Raw genomic sequence first — 25,328 nt, 5'->3', positions numbered from 1 at the left:
AAGGTGGAGGAAAGCGGTAAAGAAAAATTAGTATTTGTCATAAAACAATAAAAATTTTACGGTGTATTAGTGGGATCATAAAGAACATAAGTGAGTATCTGCCAAAAAGAAAATTTTTCTATTGGTCACCAACTTTACTATTTAAAGTGGCTAAGACAAACAGAAGACACAAAGGGGAAGAATGGGTGGGGGGGAATTGGGAAAAAACAGGTGAACTCGGCAAGAGGTAAAATAAAAACCTGCTGAGGGATGGACTATGACCTAATTAAATGATTGAGAATAGCCGAATTGAATCCGTCAGTTCAGGTAAAAATTGTAAAATCCCTCAAGACTCCCATTGCCAGCAATGGCGAGTAGCTAATCCCGAGTAGGACGGACAGGGATAACGGACAAGATAAGACCAGACCAGACAGTACAGGAGACAAGACAAAAAACCAGGCAAGCATAAAATATAAACGTCACAGGAACAAACTGTGGTATGAACAGAGGACCTTAACGCCTAGGTCGAATGTAACTTTTATAACTATCAGATTTCCAACGCCCGAGGGCCTTAATTTCCGATGCCGAGAAACCCGCAGCTGCGGCCGAAGTTGCGGCTCCGATCCGAAACGAGTGTGTACCAAAATCATGAGGTGGGAGACCTAAAGCTGATACACATCTCTTCAAAAACCAACCGAACTGGTATTTGGTAAGCGGAGTCCTGTCCAAATGCATGAGCCATGAACCAGGGACATCCGGCCGTACCAATGCAAAGCGGGTAGCTAGTGCCACAGGGCAGATCCGTTCGTCCTTAGACGGACTCAACGAGATCCACCTGCCCTTACCAACCTGGTCGGTCTTTGACCGCCGAATTCTACACAGCACAGACCTTTCACTGACTGCGACATCCGAGAGGAGCATGGTGGCATCAACCCATTTGGAAGATGCCACCAGCTCCGATACCCGCAAGGCGCCGTGAAAAGCCATTGCAAATGCCAATTGGATCAGGATCGCCTCGTACTCGGTAAGAGCAATTCCGTGAATTGCCCCCAACACTGCCGGCAGCAAATGAGCATCTACAGGTCTCCTACGGTCAGCTACTGGCCGGAAGACCCGTGCCCAACCCTTTAAAGCCTTCTTGATCAGAAAGCTTTTCGTAAAGTCAGGCTGACCCTTCAACTTACTATAAAAGGCAATGCCTGCCAAAGAGCACGTGACAGAAGCCCTGGATCTGCCAGCCAAACAAAGACTCCAAATAAAAGAAAGCATCGACCGATGCTGACCCTTACCTGCCTGCCTGCTGCTACGGGAATAATCTTCCCATTCATGCCAAGCCTGACGATATGCTCGCAATGTGGAAGGAGCTAGAGACTGTTCTGCTAAGCCCTCCATGCCGGCCAAACATAAGAGGGGCAAAGCACCGCGTCAGCGTCAGCACCAGGGGCCAAAGAACGGAATTTAGCCCACTGAAAACGTGATAACGCATCGGCTATCTCATTCTCTACCCCAGGCACGTGTCTTGCCTTAAACATGATGTTACAACGCAGACATGTAAGCACCAGCTGCGCTAGCAAGCGCAAAACCAGCAGGGGAGCCACGCGTTGCCGATTGATCGCATGGACCACACCCAGGTTGTCGCACCTGATAATGATGCTGCGATTGCGTAAACGGTCCCCCCAGATTTCAAAAGAATCCATAATGGGGAAGAGTTCGAGAAGGAGCAAATCCTTAGTCAAACCCTTCGCAACCCATTCCTCCGGCCAACTGCCAACGCACCAGGACCCATCAAGGTAACAACCGAACCCCGTGGCTCCTGCTGCGTCAGTGAACAGCTGGAGCCGCAAGTTGTCAGCGGCTGGAGACATCCACAATCGAACTCCATTAAAATCCCGAAGAAACGAAACCCAGACAGAGAGGTCCCGCTTAATCTCGGAGGATAAACGTAGCAAATGTCTTGGCTTAGTGACCCCAGCCGTGGCCCTTTCCAGCTTGCGCGAAAAAACCTTGCCCATTGGTATGACCTTACAGGCGAAGTTCAATAGGCCAAGGAGGGATTGCGCTTGCCTTAGGGTAATTCTACTGGAACCCGCGCACTCCGCTATTGCATTGCGCAACTTGTCGACCTTATCGAGAGGCAGGCGGCAGGCGCCCGCCGAGGTGTCGATCTCGATACCTAGAAATGATAAGAAAGAGGAAGGGCCCTCAGTCTTGTCCGCAGCAACGGGAACTCCAAAATGAAAAAACAGCGCTTGCAAAGAAAACAACAAAAAACTACATCTATCAGAACCGGCAGGGCCGACACAGAGAAAGTCATCGAGATAGTGGGCTATCCCATGACCACCGCAAGAAAATTCCACGCACCAGTGTAGGAAACTGCTAAATCGCTCGAAAAATGCACATGACACAGAACATCCCATAGGCAAACACTTGTCTACGTAATATCCGTTGTCCAAGCGAAAACCCATAAATCGGAATGACTCAGGGTGTAAAGGCAAAAGGCGAAAAGCTGACTCAACATCAATCTTAGCCATCAGAGCGCCCGGACCATAAAACCTAACCACGTCCAAAGCTTCATCAAACGACTGGTACACCACCGAGGAATCCTCAACTGGTATAGCATCATTCACTGACGAGCCTGGCGGATAAGACAGATGCTGAATAAGCCTGTATTTTCCTGGAATCTTCTTGGGAACCACGCCCACCGGGGAAATCACAAGATCCCTAATGGGAGGTTCCGCGAAAGGACCCGCCATGCGCCCTAAGCTAGCTTCACCATAGACCTTCTCCCTAAGAATGTGAGGCAACTCATCACGCAGACTTCAAATTCCTAGGCGAGCCTGTGTCAACATCCCTGCAAATAGGTAAACGAAAACCAAAACTGAAACCGTTTAACCAAAATTCTGCGTCCTGCGGGACCGGATACCAATTCAACTATTTTGCTAACGCGGTGACGCGGACAGGGGATGGAGCTTTATTTAGCACTAGCGCCTTTCGCTGGCTGAGCAGGCTGTTGTTGGGAACCCGCTTTGAAACACTTGGCAACTGGGTGGTTGCCACCGAATCGCAAGCAGAGGTGACGAAAACGACACTTTCGTCCCTGCGTACAGGAGGCATTATTAAATGCGAAGCATTTCCCACCAGACGCCTGCTGTTGGCCTTGACGAACCGAGCTAGAAGTTTTGCTTGCGTTGTACCCCTCATACGAAGGACGCAAAGGCTGCGTGACTTCCAGCCACACCTCCACGTCCTTCCACCCTAGATCCACAACCTGTCTGCCATCCTGCTTGCGACGAAATTCTTCGTCATAAGTGCGCCAAGCCATGCCCCTGGCGGATAACTGCATGCTGTGAATTAAATGCAGATATCTAATGACGTTCAGGTGCTCAATTGGACGCGTCTCCAAATAGCAAGCCGAGAAAATGCAAAAACCGGCCAGCCAATTATTGTACGATTTGAACGCCTCTAGGCCTATACCGCCTTTTGCCCTGGCCGCCTTAAATGCCTTCTTAGCTTTCTCGGTAAGACCAAAGAAATCCACATAGTCTCCCTTGCGTATCTTACTGCGTCAAGTTTCCCTTAAACCTCGTAAAACTGCAGTGTTGTCGCAGTGTACGCCTGCGGCACCCTCCAACCCTTTCTCTATATTCTTACCCTTAGGGGTGCGATGCCTACGCCTCGAGCGCCGCCTTGCTTCCAGTTTTGCATATTTCGCCGCTCGCTTGCGGGCTCTGCCAGCGCTGTCCGCGTTGGAGATAGAGGAAGCAAAAGAAGATGTCAAGGAACTAGAGTCTGAGGAAGACCCACCTGAACTCTCCGATGCCACGGAATCAGAGGAAAATCGGGACGGCCCCTCCCCGACATCCATGTCCACCAACTCCCCTTCCTCGAGATCGTCATCTGAAACAGAAGAAAGGACACCCGCTGCCGCCTCTGCGGCAGGCGACGCAACAATCGCACTGCTCTGACTCAAACTCTGACTCAGCGGTAGGGAGGGTGCGGAAGCGCCTAAACTTTGCGGGGCCAAACTAGGTGCGATAGCCCTCAATGCCTGCACCAACTGCTCAATCTCCGACTCCCCTTGGACCCTCGCAGGGTTAGCGTAAGCGGGCGCAAGAGTTTGGTTAGGCAAAGGGCCTGCAGGCAGAGCTGCTAAAAATGGGGCGAACACAGCAGCCAGGGTTGACAATGCAGAAACAATGGCTGAGGGTTCTGGCTGTACAGCAGTGGAGGGAGGGGCAGCAACAGGCAACACTGCAGGGGCTGACTGTGATTGTGCCATCATACTAGCACTAGGAGCCTGGGACAAGCTGGCCGCAAGATGGCTGCCCCCTCTACTAAGCCCCACCCCCCACTCACTAACATGGCGGGCGCCCCGCTGCGAGCGGGGAACGGGAAGGGCCCTAGGCACAGCAGAGCCCTGCTGTGCCCTAGATGGAGCTCTGTGCCCCCGGCGGGACCGACTCCTTTTACCGGAGGTTATATCCCCAGTGTAGGACGGGAGCACACGCCCGCGTACAGCTGACGCGGCATGCCCCCATCCGCGACTATGAGAGGGAGCCACAGCCGGGCGCCGGCGCGAACTCCTCTCCCCAGCCACAGCGGCGTCAGGGGCAACACCCGCCGCATCCGCGGCAGGGGCCACCCCGCGACGACGAGACCCAGACAACACAGCGGAGGCAGCAGCTCCCCCACGCCGACGAGGGATCCGCGGCGATTCTTCAATGCCGCCGGAAGCAGCAGCCGCCGCATCCGCGGCAGGGGCCACCCGGCGACGCCGGTCAGCGTTAAGAACAGCGCCGGGAGCCGCACCCACCGCGTCCGCGGCAGAGGCCGCCCCCGAACCCCGGAGCGGGTCCCTCAACAAAGCGGCGCCATGAGCAGCAGCCTCTGCATCCGCAGCAGGGTCCGCTCCACGACGCTGGGGTGGGCCTTGGTCACCATCAGGGTGAATAAAACGGGCAGGAGGGGGCACAGAGCGGCGGGGACGCATGGTAAGGAGCGGGATGAATGAGGCCAGCAACAGGGAGAACTAAAGTGAAAAATGGACAGGCCAGGAAAGGGAGGGAAAGAAGGATGTAAAGAAATGAAAGAAGAATATGTATAGGGATAAATAGGGAGAGATAAATCAAGCAAAAAGCACCAATATAATCAGTATTAACTGTCAAACTCTGTCACTGACCGAAATCTGGAACAAAGAGGGTTAAGCCCACACTTCAAGCCCATTATATAAAGTTCCTGTTGCAAAAACGCCCCTAACTGCCATAGGCTAACTCCCACCAGTCATTTGCATACATGCCGGCCCCCATCCTAGAGGTTTAAAACACCTCTTTTCTTATTTAATCTTTCGGTTTCTCGAATTCGCAATGCGAATTCACTCGGTAATATCACACTACAATCTGCATTACCAATACGGATTTTAGTAAATAGAGCCCTAAATGAGTACAGGAGGGGGAGAAGCGCAGGCAGAGGTTTTGCCTAGGTTGCCTAGAAGCCTTGCACCGGCCCTGCTCCTAGGTCTCTCAGCGTCGCAGACAGCTTCCATGGACCGGCCAGGCACAGGACAGGTACTAACCCTTACCCCACTACTCCTAACCATGCACACACTACACTACACGTGCTCCCTGCGTACGCTACCTACACAACACTACACTACCACCGCTAATCTGCACCTACCCCCCGCGCACACTACCTGACTACACTACCACCGCTAACCTGCACCTGCTCCCAACACACACTACCTACACAACAGTACACTACCACCGCTAGCCTGCACCTGCCTCCCGCGCACACTACCTACACAACACTACACTACCACCGCTAACCTGCACCTGCTCCCAACATACACTACCTACACAACAGTACACTACCACCGCTAACCTGCACCTGCCTCCCGCGCACACTACCTACACAACACTACACTACCACCGCTAACCTGCACCTGCTCCCAACACACACTACCTACACAACACTACACTACCACCGCTAACCTGCACCTGCTCCCAACACACACTACCTACACAACACTACACTACCACCGCTAACCTGCACCTGCTCCCTGCGCACACTACCTACACAACACCACACTACCACCGCTATCCTGCACCTGCCTCCCGCGCACACTACCTGACTACACTACACTACCACCGCTAACCTGCACCTGCTCCCCACGCACACTACCTGACTACACCACACTACAGCTGCTAATCCTGCACCCACTCCCCACACACTACCTGACTACACTACACTACCACCGCTAACCCTGCACCCACTCCCCACACACTACCTGACTTCACTACACTACCACCGCTAACCCTGCACCTGCTCCCCACACACTACCTGACTTCACTACACTACCACCGCTAAACCTGCACCCACTACCCACACACTACCTGACTACACTACAACCGCTAACCCTGTACCCACTCCCCACACACTACCTGACTACACCACACTACCACCGCTAACCCTGCACCCGCTCCACACACACTACCTGACTACACTACACTACCACCGCTAACCCTGCACCTGCTCCCCACACACACTACCTGACTACACTACACTACCACCGCTAACCCTGCACCCGCTCCCCACACACTACCTGACTACACTACACTACCACCGCTAACCTGCACCTGCTCCCCACACACACTACCCGACTACACCACACTACAGCTGCTAATCCTGCACCCGCTCCCCACACACTACCTGACTACACTACACTACCACCGCTAACCCTGCACCCACTCCCCACACACTACCTGACTTCACAACACTACCACCGCTAACCCTGCACCTGCTCCCCACACACTACCTGACTTCACTACACTACCACCGCTAACCCTGCACCCACTACCCACACACTACCTGACTACACTACAACCGCTAACCCTGTACCCACTCCCCACACACTACCTGACTACACCACACTACCACCGCTAACCCTGCACCCGCTCCACACACACTACCTGACTACACTACACTACCACCGCTAACCCTGCACCTGCTCCCCACACACACTACCTGACTACACTACCACCGCAAACCCTGCACCCGCTCCCCACACACTATCTGACTACACTACACTACCACCGCTAACCCTGCACCCACTCCCCACACACTACCTGACTACACTACACTACCACCGCTCACCCTGCACCCACTCCCCACACACTACCTGACTACACTACACTACCACCGCTGACCCTGCACCCACTCCCCACACACTACCTGACTACACTACACTACCACCGCTCACCCTGCACCCACTCCCCACACACTACCTGACTACACTACACTACCACCGCTAACCCTGCACCCGCTCCCCACACACTTCCTGACTACACCACACTACCACCGCTAACCCTGCACCCACTCCCCACACACTACCTGACTACACTACACTACCACCGCTAACCCTGCACCCGCTCCCCACACACTACCTGACTACACCACACTACCACCGCTAACCCTGCACCCACTCCCCACACACTACCTGACTACACCACACTACCACCGCTAACCCTGCACCCACTCCCCACACACTACCTGACTACACCACACTACCACCGCTAACCCTGCACCCACTACCCACACACTACCTGACTACACTACAACCGCTAACCCTGTACCCACTCCCCACACACTACCTGACTACACCACACTACCACCGCTAACCCTGCACCCGCTCCACACACACTACCTGACTACACTACACTACCACCGCTAACCCTGCACCTGCTCCCCACACACACTACCTGACTACACTACCACCGCAAACCCTGTACCCGCTCCCCACACACTACCTGACTACACCACACTACCACCGCTAACCCTGCACCCACTCCCCACACACTACCTGACTACACTACACTACCACCGCTAACCCTGCACCCACTCCCCACACACTACCTGACTACACTACACTACCACCGCTCACCCTGCACCCACTCCCCACACACTACCTAACTACACTACACTACCACCGCTGACCCTGCACCCACTCCCCACACACTACCTGACTACACTACACTACCACCGCTCACCCTGCACCCACTACCCACACACTACCTGACTACACTACACTACCACCGCTAACCCTGCACCCGCTCCCCACACACTACCTGACAACACCACACTACCACCGCTAACCCTGCACCCACTTCCCACACACTACCTGACTACACTACACTACCACCGCTAACCCTGCACCCGCTCCCCACAAACTACCTGACTACACCACACTACCACCGCTAACCCTGCACCCACTCCCCACACACTACCTGACTACACTACACTACCACCGCTAACCCTGCATCCGCTCCCCACACACTACCTGACTACACTACCACCGCTAACCCTGCACCCGCTCCCCACACACACTACCTGACTACACTACACTACCACCGCTAAACCTGCACCCACTCCCCACACACTACCTGACTACACTACACTACCACCGCTAAACCTGCACCCACTCCCCACACACTACCTGACTACACTACACTACCACCGCTAACCCTGCACCCGCTCCCCACACACTACCTGACTACACCACACTACCACCGCTAACCCTGCACCCACTCCCCACACACTACCTGACTACACTACACTACCACCGCTCACCCTGCACCCACTCCCCACACACTACCTGACTACACTACACTACCACCGCTAACCCTGCATCCGCTCCCCACACACTACCTGACTACACCACACTACCACCGCTAACCCTGCACCCACTCCCCACACACTACCTGACTACACTACACTACCACCGCTAACCCTGCACCCGCTCCCCACACACTACCTGACTAAACTACACTACCACCGCTAAACCTGCACCCGCTCCCCACAAACTACCTGACTACACCACACTACCACCGGTAACCCTGCACCCACTCCCCACACACTACCTGACTACAGTACACTACCACCGCTAACCCTGCACCCGCTCCACACACACTACCTGACTACACTACCACCGCTAACCCTGCACCCGCTCCCCACACACACTACCTGACTACACTACACTACCACCGCTAAACCTGCACCCACTCCCCACACACTACCTGACTACACTACACTACCACCGCTAACCCTGCACCCCCTCCCCACACAATACCTGACTACACCACACTACCACCGCTAACCCTGCACCCACTCCCCACACACTACAGGACTACACTACACTACCACCGCTAACCCTGCACCCGCTCCCCACACACTACCTGACTAAACTACACTACCACCGCTAAACCTGCACCCGCTCCCCACAAACTACCTGACTACACCACACTACCACAGCTAACCCTGCACCCACTCCCCACACACTACCTGACTACACTACACTACCACCGCTAACCCTGCACCCGCTCCACACACACTACCTGACTACACTACCACCGCTAACCCTGCACCCGCTCCCCACACACACTACCTGACTACACTACACTACCACCGCTAAACCTGCACCCACTCCCCACACACTACCTGACTACACTACACTACCACCGCTAACCCTGCACCCCCTCCCCACACAATACCTGACTACACCACACTACCACCGCTAACCCTGCACCCACTCCCCACACACTACCGGACTACACTACACTACCACCGCTAACCCTACACCCGCTCCCCTCACACTACCTGACTACACCACACTACCACCGCTAACCCTGCATCCGCTCCCCACACACTACCTGACTACACTACCACCGCTAACCCTGCACCCGCTCCCCACACACTACCTGACTACACCACACTACCACCGCTAACCCTGCACCCACTCCCCACACACTACCTGACTACACTACCACCGCTAACCTGCACCCGCTCCCCACACACTACCTGACTACACTACCACCGGTAACCCTGCACCTGCTCCCCGCGCACACTACCTGACTACACTACACTACCACCGCTAACCCTGCACCTGCTCCCCACCCACACTACCTGACTACACTACCACCGCTAACCCTGCACCCACTCCCCACAAACTACCTGACTACACTACACTACCACCGCTAACCCTGCACCCGCTCCCCACACACACTACCTGAATACACTACCACCGCTAACCCTGCACCCACTCCCAACACACTACCTGACTACACTACACTACCACCGCTAACCCTGCACCCACTCCCCACACACTGCCTGACTACACCACACTACCACCGCTAACCCTGCACCTGCTCCCCACACACACTACCTGACTACACTACCACCGCTAACCCTGCACCCACTCCCCACACACTACCTGACTACACTACCACCGCTAACCCTGCACCCACTCCCCACACACTACCTGACTACACTACACTACCACCGCTAACCCTGCACCTGCTCCCCACACACTACCTGACTACACCACACTACCACCGCTAACCCTGCACCCACTCCCCACACACTACCTGACTACACTACCACCGCTAACCTGCACCCGCTCCCCACACACTACCTGACTAGACTACCACCGGTAACCCTGCACCTGCTCCCCGCGCACACTACCTGACTACACTACACTACCACCGCTAACGCTGCACCCGCTCCCCACCCACACTACCTGACTACACTACCACCGCTAACCCTGCACCCACTCCCCACACACTACCTGACTACACTACACTACCACCGCTAACCCTGCATCCGCTCCCCACACACACTACCTGAATACACTACCACTGCTAACCCTGCACCCACTCCCAACACACTACCTGACTACACTACACTACCACCGCTAACCCTGCACCCACTCCCCACACACTACCTGACTACACTACCACCGCTAACCCTGCACCCACTCCCCACACACTACCTGACTACACCACACTACCACCGCTAACCCTGCACCCGCTCCCCACACACTACCTGACTACACTACACTACCACTGCTAACCCTGCACCCACTCCCCACACACTACCTGACTACACTACACTACCACCGCTAACCCTGCACCCGCTCCCCACACACTACCTGACTACACCACACTACCACCGCTAACCCTGCACCCACTCCCCACATACTACCTGACTACACTACACTACCACCGCTAACCCTGCACCCACTCCCCACACACTGCCTGACTACACCACACTACCACCGCTAACCCTGCACCTGCTCCCCACACACATTACCTGACTACACTACCACCGCTAACCCTGCACCCACTCCCCACACACTACCTGACTACACTACCACCGCTAACCCTGCACCCACTCCCCACACACTACCTGACTACACTACACTACCACCGCTAACCCTGCACCTGCTCCCCACACACTACCTGACTACACCACACTACCACCGCTAACCCTGCACCCACTCCCCACACACTACCTGACTACACTACCACCGCTAACCTGCACCCGCTCCCCACACACTACCTGACTACACTACCACCGGTAACCCTGCACCTGCTCCCCGCGCACACTACCTGACTACACTACACTACCACCACTAACCCTGCACCCGCTCCCCACCCACACTACCTGACTACACTACCACCGCTAACCCTGCACCCACTCCCCACACACTACCTGACTACACTACACTACCACCGCTAACCCTGCACCCGCTCCCCACACACACTACCTGAATACACTACGACCGCTAACCCTGCACCCACTCCCAACACACTACCTGACTACACTACACTACCACCGCTAACCCTGCACCCACTCCCCACACACTACCTGACTACACTACCACCGCTAACCCTGCACCCACTCCCCACACACTACCTGACTACACCACACTACCACCGCTAACCCTGCACCCGCTCCCCACACACTACCTGACTACACTACACTACCACCGCTAACCCTGCATCCGCTCCCCACACACTACCTGACTACACTACCACCGCTAACCCTGCACCCGCTCCCCACACACACTACCTGACTACACTACACTACCACCGCTAAACCTGCACCCACTCCCCACACACTACCTGACTACACTACACTACCACCGCTAACCCTGCACCCGCTCCCCACACACTACCTGACTACACCACACTACCACCGCTAACCCTGCACCCACTCCCCACACACTACCTGACTACACTACACTACCACCGCTAACCCTGCACCCGCTCCCCACACACATTACCTGACTACACTACCACCGCTAACCCTGCACCCACTCCCCACACACTACCTGACTACACTACCACCGCTAACCCTGCACCCACTCCCCACACACTACCTGACTGCACCACACTACCACCGCTAACCCTGCACCCACTCCCCACACACTACCTGACTACACTACACTACCACCGCTAACCCTGCACCCGCTCCCCACACACATTACCTGACTACACTACCACCGCTAACCCTGCACCCACTCCCCACACACTACCTGACTACACTACCACCGCTAACCCTGCACCCACTCCCCACACACTACCTGACTACACTACACTACCACCGCTAACCCTGCACCTGCTCCCCACACACTACCTGACTACACCACACTACCACCGCTAACCCTGCACCCGCTCCCCACACACATTACCTGACTACACTACCACCGCTAACCCTGCACCCACTCCCCACACACTACCTGACTACACTACCACCGCTAACCCTGCACCTGCTCCCCACACACTACCTGACTACACTACACTACCACCGCTAACCCTGCACCTGCTCCCCACACACTACCTGACTACACCACACTACCACCGCTAACCCTGCACCCACTCCCCACACACTACCTGACTACACTACCACTGCTAACCTGCACCCGCTCCCCACACACTACCTGACTACACTACCACCGGTAACCCTGCACCTGCTCCCCGCGCACACTACCTGACTACACTACACTACCACCACTAACCCTGCACCCGCTCCCCACCCACACTACCTGACTACACTACCACCGCTAACCCTGCACCCACTCCCCACACACTACCTGACTACACTACACTACCACCGCTAACCCTGCACCCGCTCCCCACACACACTACCTGAATACACTACCACCGCTAACCCTGCACCCACTCCCAACACACTACCTGACTACACTACACTACCACCGCTAACCCTGCACCCACTCCCCACACGCTACCTGACTACACCACACTACCACCGCTAACCCTGCACCCACTCCCCACACACTACCTGACTACACCACACTACCACCGCTAACCCTACACCCGCTCCCCACACACTACCTGACTACACTACACTACCACCGCTAACCCTGCATCCGCTCCCCACACACTACCTGACTACACTACCACCGCTAACCCTGCACCCGCTCCCCACACACACTACCTGACTACACTACACTACCACCGCTAAACCTGCACCCACTCCCCACACACTACCTGACTACACTACACTACCACCGCTAACCCTGCACCCGCTCCCCACACACTACCTGACTACACCACACTACCACCGCTAACCCTGCACCCACTCCCCACACACTACCTGACTACACTACACTACCACCGCTAACCCTGCACCCGCTCCCCACACACTACCTGACTACACTACACTACCACCGCTAACCCTGCATCCGCTCCCCACACACTACCTGACTACACTACCACCGCTAACCCTGCACCCGCTCCCCACACACTACCTGACTACTCCACACTACCACCGCTAACCCTGCACCCACTCCCCACACACTACCTGACTACACTACCACCGCTAACCTGCACCCGCTCCCCACACACTACCTGACTACACTACCACCGGTAACCCTGCACCTGCTCCCCGCGCACACTACCTGACTACACTACACTACCACCGCTAATCCTGCACCCGCTCCCCACCCACACTACCTGACTACACTACCACCGCTAACCCTGCACCCACTCCTCACACACTACCTGACTACACTACACTACCACCGCTAACCCTGCACCCGCTCCCCACACACACTACCTGAATACACTACCACCGCTAACCCTGCACCCACTCCCAATACACTACCTGACTACACTACACTACCACCGCTAACCCTGCACCCACTCCCCACACACTACCTGACTACACAACACTACCACCGCTAACCCTGCACCTGCTCCCCACACACACTACCTGACTACACTACCACCGCTAACCCTGCACCCACTCCCCACACACTACCTGACTACACTACACTACCACCGCTAACCCTGCACCCACTCCCCACACGCTACCTGACTACACCACACTACCACCGCTAACCCTGCACCCACTCCCCACACACTACCTGACTACACCACACTACCACCGCTAACCCTACACCCGCTCCCCACACGCTACCTGACTACACTACACTACCACCGCTAACCCTGCATCCGCTCCCCACACACTACCTGACTACACTACCACCGCTAACCCTGCACCCGCTCCCCACACACACTACCTGACTACACTACACTACCACCGCTAAACCTGCACCCACTCCCCACACACTACCTGACTACACTACACTACCACCGCTAACCCTGCACCCGCTCCCCACACACTACCTGACTACACCACACTACCACCGCTAACCCTGCACCCACTCCCCACACACTACCTGACTACACTACACTACCACCGCTAACCCTGCACCCGCTCCCCACACACTACCTGACTACACTACACTACCACCGCTAACCCTGCATCCGCTCCCCACACACTACCTGACTACACTACCACCGCTAACCCTGCACCCGCTCCCCACACACTACCTGACTACTCCACACTACCACCGCTAACCCTGCACCCACTCCCCACACACTACCTGACTACACTACCACCGCTAACCTGCACCCGCTCCCCACACACTACCTGACTACACTACCACCGGTAACCCTGCACCTGCTCCCCGCGCACACTACCTGACTACACTACACTACCACCGCTAATCCTGCACCCGCTCCCCACCCACACTACCTGACTACACTACCACCGCTAACCCTGCACCCACTCCTCACACACTACCTGACTACACTACACTACCACCGCTAACCCTGCACCCGCTCCCCACACACACTACCTGAATACACTACCACCGCTAACCCTGCACCCACTCCCAATACACTACCTGACTACACTACACTACCACCGCTAACCCTGCACCCACTCCCCACACACTACCTGACTACACAACACTACCACCGCTAACCCTGCACCTGCTCCCCACACACACTACCTGACTACACTACCACCGCTAACCCTGCACCCACTCCCCACACACTACCTGACTACACTACACTACCACCGCTAACCCTGCACCCACTCCCCACACACTACCTGACTACACTACACTACCACCGCTAACTCTGCACCCGCTCCCCACCCACACTACCTGACTACACTACCACCGCTAACCCTGCACCCACTCCCCACACACTACCTGACTACACTACACTACCACCGCTAACCCTGCACCCGCTCCCCACACACACTACCTGAATACACTACCACCGCTAACCCTGCACCCACTCCCAACACACTACCTGACTACACTACACTACCACCGCTAACCCTGCACCCACTCCCCACACACTACCTGACTACACTACCACCGCTAACCCTGCACCCACTCCCCACACACTACCTGACTACACCACACTACCACCGCTAACCCTGCACCCGCTCCCCACACACTACCTGACTACACTACACTACCACCGCTAACCCTGCACCCGCTCCCCACACACACACTACCTGAATACACTACCACCGCTAACCCTGCACCCACTCCCCACACACTACCTGATTACACTACACTACCACCGCTAACCCTGCACCTGCTCCCCACACACACTACCTGACTACACTACCACCGCTAACCCTGCACCCGCTCCCCACACACTACCTGACTACACTACCCTACCACCGCTAACCCTGCACCCACTCCCCACACACACTACCCGACTACAATATACTACCACCGCTAACCCTGCACCCGCTATAGATCATTTTACTTGCATATGAATTTTGGACTTTTTGACAAACAGGCCGCCAAATGAATGACTGAGGCGCTTCATGCCCCCGTCATTATCTGCGCTGCTATGACTAGATAGGGCGCTGATCTGGATTTAAAGGTTGTGAACGGCCAATTACCTTGACAGTTCCAACAAGTGCAGATATTAATTTCAGCGGCTCCAGCTGTCGCTACCACACACACAGCACTGTCCCTGGCTGTCGGAATATGCAGCCAGGGATTGTGCTTACAAAAAAATTAATAAAGGTTTTTTTTTCCAATATTAGTCTGTCAGCCGTGGGTGACGCTGGAAAGCTTAGATTGGCGCATTGCTGAAAAAGGGAGAGTGTGATTTGACGTAAAGGTGATTTACCACTCTGCCTCTCCAGCAAATACATTTATAATACATACCGTCGGTAAGTGGTCCTGCTTCGCCACGATAAAGGGTGAAGTCGAGCTATGCATTTAACGAACTTTACACGCAGGAATAATACTTCTAACCCCAAATATGGACGAAAGTGGACATATGCCTCTATGCAGAGATGTATGCTATACTGTATGTGACCACACCACCCCCTAACCCTCCTCAAAACTGGCTTATATTCAACTCTGCTTCAGCTCCTGTCTTTTAGGGGTCTAGTTACTAAGCAGTGTTAGGAGACAGAGTGAAAAGTGATAAGAAAGTGATAAGGTACCAGCCAATCAGCTCCCAACTGTCATTTTTCAAACACAGCCTGTGAGATGACAGTTGGGAGCTGATTGGCTGGCACCTTATCACTTTCTTATCACTTTTCACTCTGTCTCCTAACACTGCTTAGTAAATAGACCCCTTAGTCCGTTGTAATGCTTTATTGTTAATTGGTTTAATTATTATACATAACTTTTTATTATATGGTGTTCTATCCATTCAAGCCCACGCATTGGGGCCCCTATTTATTTTTATCACCGTACCATTATAGTTCTCAAGCGTCTCAAATTCGAATTCCAAAATCACACAAATAAAATAACAATATAATACAGGGTGTTTCACTCGCTACTATAAGTTTTTCCACCAGATACTGAAAGGTGATTTTTGCCGGTGGATTCTGATCTCCAAACTGCTCAATAAATTGTCTTCGGCAGGCGTTCATCAACTCAGTTTTCCAGTACGTCTGGACAATAAATACGCGTTGTTCAGCTGTGTACCGGTTCATATCACACAGACATGCAGGCTCGGACTAGGCTGCCGGGGAATTGGGTAATTCCCCGGTGGGCCTCAGTGCATTGTAGCCAAGCCCCTTTCAGGGAGGGGGTGGGGCTTAGTGGGCCGCGAATGAAGGTACGCTGCCGTCAGGACGTAACAATGGGCAAGTGAAGCTCCAGACCTCTGCCCATTGAGCCAATTAAGCTCCGGCCAGTAACGGGCGGCCATAGCTCCACCCACTTCCCGGGTAAAGTAGTTTCCGACCATGTACCTCGGGATGTCACGCGCAGCAAGCGGGGGAGGAGCCCAGGCTGCTGCAGGCGCTCACTAGTCGTCACTACGCAACACAGAGCAGAGAAGCCATCCATCCTATCCTCCCTCTGGGCAGGTAAGTGTGACTGGTAGTGTGAGAAATGTTCTAGTGTTATCTAAAGGGGTTGGTATATGGGGAGAGGGGTGGATTTTTTTTTTTTTCCGGGGGATGCTGTTTTTTAATATTGTCTATGGTGGTGTATTAATGTTGAATGCATACCTCCCAACTGTCCCGCATTCAGCGGGACAGTCCCTTTTTTCTGGGACTGTCCCGCTGTCCCACCCGCGGGCCACAGTGTCCCATGTTGGGGTGAAAGCTGGGGGAAGCATACACCGCTGCTCTGCATAGCAGAGCAGCGGGTATGCAGACTGAGAATAGATGCTGTGCGCATGCACACAGCATGTATTCACAGCACGGGGTGAAGCCCGGGGGCAGCCCAGCATCTCGGAGATGCTGGGCACGCCTCTTAGTGATGTAAATGGGGGCGTGATGTTAGGCCACACCCCCTTTACTAACCGGCCACGCCCCCTTTCCAGGCGCGCTCGAAGTCCCACATCTCCTTTTACAAATGTTGGGAGGTATGTAAATGTGTGTGTCGGAGTGGGGTGTATTAATATTCCGTGTGTAAAGGGTGTATTCATATTTGTGTTATATTTAGGTCACTGATGCTCTCTGTATTATATAGGGCTCTATTTACTACAATCCGCATATTGAATGCGGATTATAGTGTGATATTACCGAGTGAATTCGCATTGCGAATTCAGGCAATATCACAGGGATTTACTATAAATCCCTTGCAGGGACAGAGCTTGCGATAAAGCTCTGTCCCTGCGGATCCCATCCGCACTCTAGTCGCGGTATTTTCGGAAAAAATACCGCGACTAAGAGCCCGCGCATGCGCCGACCCACCGTCGCTACTACCCCCCCACCGACGCTAAGCCCCGCCCCCGGCGCTAAGCCCCGCCCCCCGCGATCGCGGACCCCGCGACCCCCCCTCCCCCCCCCCCGCGACCCCCCCCCTTTCATTACACTTACCTGCACCTCCTGGCCTCCGGTGATCTTCTCCGGGCTTCCCGATCAGGTGATCTCCCATACTGCACTGGGACCCAATCACCTGATGACCGGGCCCCAGTGCACTGTGGGAAACCAGCTGACCGGAGAGGAGCCATCACCGGAGGCCCGATCACCGGTCCCTGGATTCAGGTAAGGAAAAAAAAAAATGTTTCTTTTTTTTTCTTTTTTTTACAGTAATCAGCTTGCGGTCTGCTTAGACCACACAGCTGATTACTGGTACCGGCTCCCGCCTCTGCTCTCCCCGTTAGAGCAGAGTGGGAGCCCGGTAACCGGGGGAGACCCTGGATAACGCCACCTCCAGGTGGCGTTATTATCACAGGGCTTCCCCCGGTATATTTTTACAATTTATTTTTAGTAACTTGCACACAGATCACATTTCCCATTACAATTATGGGAAATGCGATCTGCTTTACTAAAAATAAGTGATACTGGGGGTTGGAGTAGAATTTTACTAATTCTACTCCAATTGCCCTGTAATAACTACAGGTGAAACTAAAATAATGTGAAAAGGGTGTGAAAACACCCTTTTTCACTTTATTTTAGTAAAAATAATGTTAATAAATAGAGCCCTTAGTGAGCAATGTGACACTCTGCATTATATGGTAGGTGCTGCGGCACTCTCTACTAATATGGCGGTAACTGTGGCATTTACTGGATTATATTGTGGTCACTGTGGTACTGTGTAAATATATGTCGGTCACTGCGGCACTCTGCACTATTTGGTGAACACTGTGGCACTCTGCAGTATATGGTGAGCACTGCGGTACTCTCTGCATTATATGGTGAGCTCTGCAACACTCTGCATTATATAGTGAGGACTGCTACTCTCTGCATTATATGGTGAGCACTGCGGCACTCTCTGCATTATATGGTGAGCACTGCGACACTGCATTATATGGTGAGCACTGCGACACTCTGCAATATATAGTGAGCAATGCGACAACTCTGCGGTGGCACCTTAATGTAATGGGACTGACAATGGCTTTTTCCCTCAACATACAGACATTTCAGACATTACAATGCTGATAGCTGTATCCAAGCTAGCCCAGGGTGACTAGAGCCACAGCTTCTAAACCCTATGCCTTCAGGAGACTGGACATAACAATTATTACTTACCTGGTTTTAAACTATAGCTAGAATACCAGATTCAGTGTTATTGTTCTTATTTTTTCTTTTTAATTTGGCTCTGGACCTGTGCATGTTTAAAAATGTACTTATGCTCCTCTGCTAGCTAGCCACACCCCTTTAGCTTTGCACCGCCTCATTTCAATTTGCCCCTACCATTGCATTCCCCCTGTGGGCCCTTCATGTCCCGTCCGACACTGCAGACACGATGAATGTGGGCACCTCAGTACACAACACCAGTGTCAGAAGCAGGAATACCTGCTGACTAGCAGTGGTAGCTCCAGAGGTAGGGCTAGAGCCAGAGGCGCTTTAAGAGAGGAGGGGTACATGTGTACAGGCTCTGATCAGGCCCCCTCCTCTCTGGCGGTGCAGTAGACTCAGGCATTGAGCCAGAGTCTACTGCACATGTGCATATCTCCGGGAACGTGGTGCCCTCCCCGCGTTCCCGAGACATCTCTACTGGCATGCGTGAATCACCGGGAAATTGGCCACAGTGGCCATTTTCCCAGTGTTTTCTGCAGCCAGCGCTGGGCTGACGGAGAAGTAAGTATGTTTAAATGGGTGCAGGGTGTGCATTGTGTGGAACCCCACTGGGCCCAGGCACCCATTACAAATATGCCCCTGGCTACAGCGCAGTCCAAAATTCAATTAGGAGAACCACACAAACTGGCATCGTCACTGGTTATATACTCACTCGCATCCTCACTGGTTATATCCTCACTGTTACTGTATATCCTTACTGTTATATCCTCACTGGTTATATCCTCACTGGCATCCTCACTGTTATATCCTCACTGGTTATATTCACTGTTATATCCTCACTGGTTATATCCTCACTGTTATATCCTCACTGGCATCCTCACTGGTTATATCCTCACTGTTACTGTATATCCTCACTTGTTATATCCTCACAGGTTATATCCTCCCTGTTATATCCTCACTGGTTATATCCTCACTGGCATCCTCACTGTTATATCCTCACTGGTTATATCCTCACTGGTTATATCCTCACTGTTATATCCTCACTGGTTATATCCTCACTGTTATATCCTCACTGGCATTCTCACTGGCTATATCCTCACTGTTATATGCTCACTGGTTATATCCTCAGTGGTTATATCCTCACTGGCCTCCTCACTATTTATAACCTCACTGGCATCCTCACTGGTTATATCCTCACTAGTTATATCCTCACTGGCCTCCTCACTGGTTATATCCTCACTGGCATCCTCACTGGTTATATCCTCACTGGTTATATCCTCACTGGCCTCCTCACTGGTTATATCCTCACTGGCCTCCTCACTGGTTATATCCTCACTGGCCTCCTCACTGGTTATATCCTCACTGGTTATATCCTCACTGGCCTCCTCACTGGTTATATCCTCACTGGCCTCCTCACTGGTTATATCCGCACTGGCATCCTCACTGTTATATCCTCACTGGCAGTTGGTGTGTCTCCCCTATTTGAATTTTGGACTGTGCTGCTGACTAGGGTGGAGAACAGCTGCCTTCGTTTCACGAATGCATGTACAGCTGGCCTGGATGCTAACGGCTAACACTTTAAGCACTTGCTAAGACTGCATGTTTCTCATAGACCAAGGTATGTCTGTGTTACGTTTTACTAAATTACAGTACGTCAATTACTTTAAATGTTATAGGGAAAAACATTGGGGCCCATAGCGAGTGAAAACACCCTGTATATATCCATTGCTCCTATCAGTTACGTAACCATTTTTTATTTACCTCCTGTGTGTTTCTCTATTTCTCCCGTGATGAGCACCGCCTGCCAAATTTTGATTCAACCGCTAGTGACAGGATTGTGAAAGGTATTAGAAAATTATTATAGGATTAAGTGCGAGAATATTAATTTGAGCTCAGGAAACATGTTGGTTCCTTGTCCTGTGCAGATAGTGCAACAAACAAGGGCTGCAGGGGACGTGGCGAACAATCATCTAGATTTCAGCTATTTGTGTTACAAATTGACTCTGACCCTCGAGAGTATTCTAGTTCTCTAATTAGGGGATTATCGTGTGCTGATAATTCTAAGCTGCAATAATCGGGGTGGTTGTGTAAAGGGAGCCAAATTAATAACAACACAAAAAGAGGAGTTTGCGTTTCGTAGTCGTTTCATGTAACTTTTCCTCTTTCTTAGTTTGTAAATTAACTAATAGCATATAGGTACCTTATAAACTACCTATGCAATTTAGGGGGGGATTTTGCCGTAGAAAAGATGGATCTGTTGAACAGATCATTGACAACCTGAGGCTGTCTCCACGTCTAGAACTATAAAGTACAGCATGTTTTGCCCAAACATTTACCAGAGATAGCCCATTTGTGTAGAGGCATTAACATTATTTTATTACTATTATTTGTTTTTGCAGGTCTCCTGTGCTCAGAGACTGCAAGCATTTACTAAATAGGCTAATCCCACTTGCAAAATGACATAACTTTGGGCTCTATTTATTAACATTATTTTGACTAAAATAAAGTGAAAAAGGGTGTTTTCACACCCTTTTCACATTATTTTAGTATCACCTATAGTTATTACAGGGCAATTGGAGTAGAATTCGTAAAATTCTACTCCAAGCCCTAATTATCACTTATTTTTAGTAAGCAGATCGCATTTCCCATAATTGTAATGGGAAATGTGATCCGACCAAAGTTACTAAAAATAAATAGTAAAAAAATATCGGGGAAAGCCCTGTGATAATAACGCCACCTGGAGGTGGTGTTATCCAGGGTCTCCCCCGGTTACCGGGCTCCTACTCTGCTCTAACGGGGAGAGCAGAGCCCGGAGCCGGTCCCAGTGATCAGCTGTGTGGTCTGTACAGACCACAAACAAACAAAAAAAAGCCTTTATTATGAGGCTTTAATTGGCATACATTACATTTGGGGTGAGCGTCTGGGCGTAGGGCCCCCGAGGCTGTTCTGGCTGGGCCTCCTGAGGGCATCACCACTTAATACACATAGTTAATTTTCACATCACCTTTTTATATTTGTTTATTATTCATGTAATTTTTCACATATATTTTAACCCCTTAACACTTAGTAACTACTCGCACACTTCTATACTTTACACTGCACTGTCACTCTTTTTCCATTTTTTGTGTGATGCCCTGGGGGGATCCAGGGCTGGACGTTATTTTGGGGTGCTCTGCGCCCCGGACGTGAACCATTTAGTGTAGGGACTGCTAGTGACAGAGAAGCCTTGACAAGGCCTAGCAGCATCCCATGTATTTGCAAATGCATGCAACTAATATCTCTGAAATTCTATTACCATATAGTGTTCATATATTGTTGCTAGTATAATTCAGTGTGCTGAGGAACAATAGGGGGTTAAACCCCTCTCTCTTTTCTACTTGGTAGGACCCCTCCCTTTCATGCACCTGAAAAAAGTACTACCAAATTGATTGAGCAGCTGCCATTTTTTTGTTTGTGGTTATGAGATGCATGAATGAGCCAGCATTAGTAGGGCATGCTAGTTCTAGTAGTGCTAGTTGGAGTTCCCTGGGGTGACTCCCAGGTAAGCTGGCTCTCAATTCGGATGCATTTATGTATATGCCTTAATCATGAGGCCTTACATTTGCCAGAAATATATATGTGCCTTTATTATGAGGCTTTAATTGGCATACATTACATTTGGGGTGAGCATCTGGGCATAGGGCCCCCGAGGCTGTTCTGGCTGGGCCTCCTGAGGGCATCACCACTTAATACACATAGTTAATTTTCACATCACCTTTTTATATTTGTTTATTATTCATGTCATTTTTTACATACATTTTAACCCCTTAACACTTAGTAATTACATGCACACTTCTATACTTTAAACTTCCCCTTACACTCTTTTTCCATTTTTCATGTGATGCCCTGGGGGGGTCCTGGGCTGGACGTTATTTTGGGGTGCTCTGCGCCCCGGACGTGAACCGTTTAGTGTAGGGACTGCTAGTGACAGAGAAGCCTTGACGAGGCCTAGCAGCATCCCATGTATTTGCAAATGCATGCAACTAATATCTCTGAAATTCTATTACCATATAGTGTTCATATATTGTTGCTAGTATAATTCAGTGTGCTGAGGAACAATAGGGGGTTAAACCCCCCTCTCTTTTCTACTTGGTCTAAACAGACCGCAAGCTGATCTCTTCTAAAAAAAAAAAAAATAACTTACCTGAGTCCATGGACCGGTGGTCGAGGCTCCGGTGATGACTCCCCTCCGGTCAGCTGGTCTACCATGGTGCACTGTGGCCTGGCCATCAGGTGATCGGGTCCCAGTGCAGTATGGGATATCAGCTGACTGGAAGACATCACCGGGGCACCGATGACTGCAGGTAAGTGCTATTAAGGGAGGGGGGGTCGTGGGGGGTTCCGCGATGGCAGGAGGCGGGACTTAACGACCGGGTCCGTGACTAGTGTGTGGAGGGACAGAGCTTTCTCGCAAGCTCTGTCCCTGCAAGGGATTTGTACTAAATCCCTGTGATATTGCCTGAATTCGCAATGCGAATTCAGTCGCTAATATCACACTACAATCTGCATTACAAATGCGGATTGTACTAAATAGAGCCCTCTGTTAGAGCTGGTTGCACATTGACATTTTCAGCAAAAATTTTAACTCCTGTACGATGTGGGGATTTGCGTATATTAAGGTGTATGAAACATCAATGTATGACAAAGGTGGCCGAGCAGTGATCGTTTTAGTGAAGCAAGTCAATGAACGAACTAACGTCCGAGCACTTTCTTGGCTTACGCTGCCTAAACCGTTAAAGATACAGTATATCACAACAATGGACTTTTTTTATACCATGTAGAAATTGACACGTATTATCTTGTTTCTCCAGAAAAATTGATGAAAGCCATGTTTATCGATACAAAAGATCAGTAGTTTCCTTTTTTATTGTTCCTTTTTCAGGTGAATAACAATTCTATAATTTCAAACGAGTCCAATTCCCGGTAAGAGTCTGCTTTGGCCTGACAATAAATAAACACAAGGACAGACACTTAGGGGGGTATTCAATATGGCTACGAAAAGCCGTCATCGGCGATAAATTATCGCCGATGACGTCATTTTCGACTGTTTCAATTATCCCCATATTCAATTTCAAAGACTTTTCGAAAAGTGCAGAATTGGGGTTTAGGGGTGTAGGCTTAAAAAAAAAAAAATAGCCTGCACCCCTGGGAGAGTCCCCAAAAAGTATTTTGTGTAAAAAAAAAAAAAAGTCCTCAGGACACCCCAAAAAAGGTGTTTGAATTTTGGGGTTAAAAAAAAATAATAATGGGGGACAAACTTCTAAACTAACGAAATTGATTCCTGAGGGGTTCCCAAGTATGCGGCAGATGTTTTCTAGAATGCAGCTGGTAGCGGCAGGTGCATTTTTGAAGAATTTGCAAAAATTATTTTAGGGACTTAAAAATATGCTTGCACCCATTTTCATGTACCCCAAATTTGATGGGACTAGTTATTTCCCCCCCCAAAAAAAAGCTAAGTGCTATTCTTCACCACCTTCTTCCAGGCGCATTTATGCACCTGCCGCAACTATTTAAAAACCCGACTTACCTTTACCAGGCAAAAATGGGGGTAACCATAGTGATCCCCCATGTCTGGACATCTTTAGGGGGGTCCCAGGAACATTTCCCGAAAATTCCCTTTTACTTTCGATACTTACCTTTCCGCCGGGTCCTGTTTTCACTGATTCCTAATTGAATACAGGGATAAGCAGGCACGCGCCCGA

General features: G+C 51.8%; 2 protein-coding genes across 2 annotated transcripts; both read right to left on the bottom strand.

The window, feature by feature from the left end:
* Nucleotides 1-492: 492 nt before the first annotated feature.
* Nucleotides 493-1,371, bottom strand: LOC148517724 (uncharacterized). The gene has a single exon (XM_088478326.1). It carries the CDS (start codon nt 1,369-1,371, stop codon nt 493-495), a length of 879 nt encoding a protein of 292 aa, XP_088334452.1.
* A 109-nt stretch (nt 1,372-1,480) lies between these two features.
* On the bottom strand, nt 1,481-2,732 carry LOC148517723 (uncharacterized). The gene is made up of 3 exons (XM_088478325.1): nt 2,441-2,732; nt 1,621-2,152; nt 1,481-1,502 (listed from the first exon to the last, which is right to left on the bottom strand). Exons 1-3 carry the CDS (start codon nt 2,730-2,732, stop codon nt 1,481-1,483), a joined length of 846 nt encoding a protein of 281 aa, XP_088334451.1.
* Nucleotides 2,733-25,328: the final 22,596 nt, after the last annotated feature.

The sequence above is a fragment of the Taudactylus pleione genome, unplaced genomic scaffold (assembly GCF_031769625.1).
Source record: "Taudactylus pleione unplaced genomic scaffold, aTauple2 ptg000212l, whole genome shotgun sequence".
Lineage (NCBI taxonomy): Eukaryota > Metazoa > Chordata > Amphibia > Anura > Myobatrachidae > Taudactylus > Taudactylus pleione.
This window is presented reverse-complemented; position numbering and strand designations above follow the sequence as displayed.

Bases quoted from the DNA above. Each gene is read 5' to 3' on its own strand.
- LOC148517724 (XM_088478326.1), bottom strand. From the start codon at position 1,371: ATGGAGGGCTTAGCAGAACAGTCTCTAGCTCCTTCCACATTGCGAGCA.
- LOC148517723 (XM_088478325.1), bottom strand. From the start codon at position 2,732: ATGGCGGGTCCTTTCGCGGAACCTCCCATTAGGGATCTTGTGATTTCC. The intron at 2,153-2,440 runs GTTTTCGCTTGG...TATCATTTCTAG, and splicing joins TGAGTCATTCCGATTTATGG to GTATCGAGATCGACACCTCG. The intron at 1,503-1,620 runs GTGCGACAACCT...ATCATGTTTAAG, and splicing joins AATCGCAGCATCATTATCAG to GCAAGACACGTGCCTGGGGT.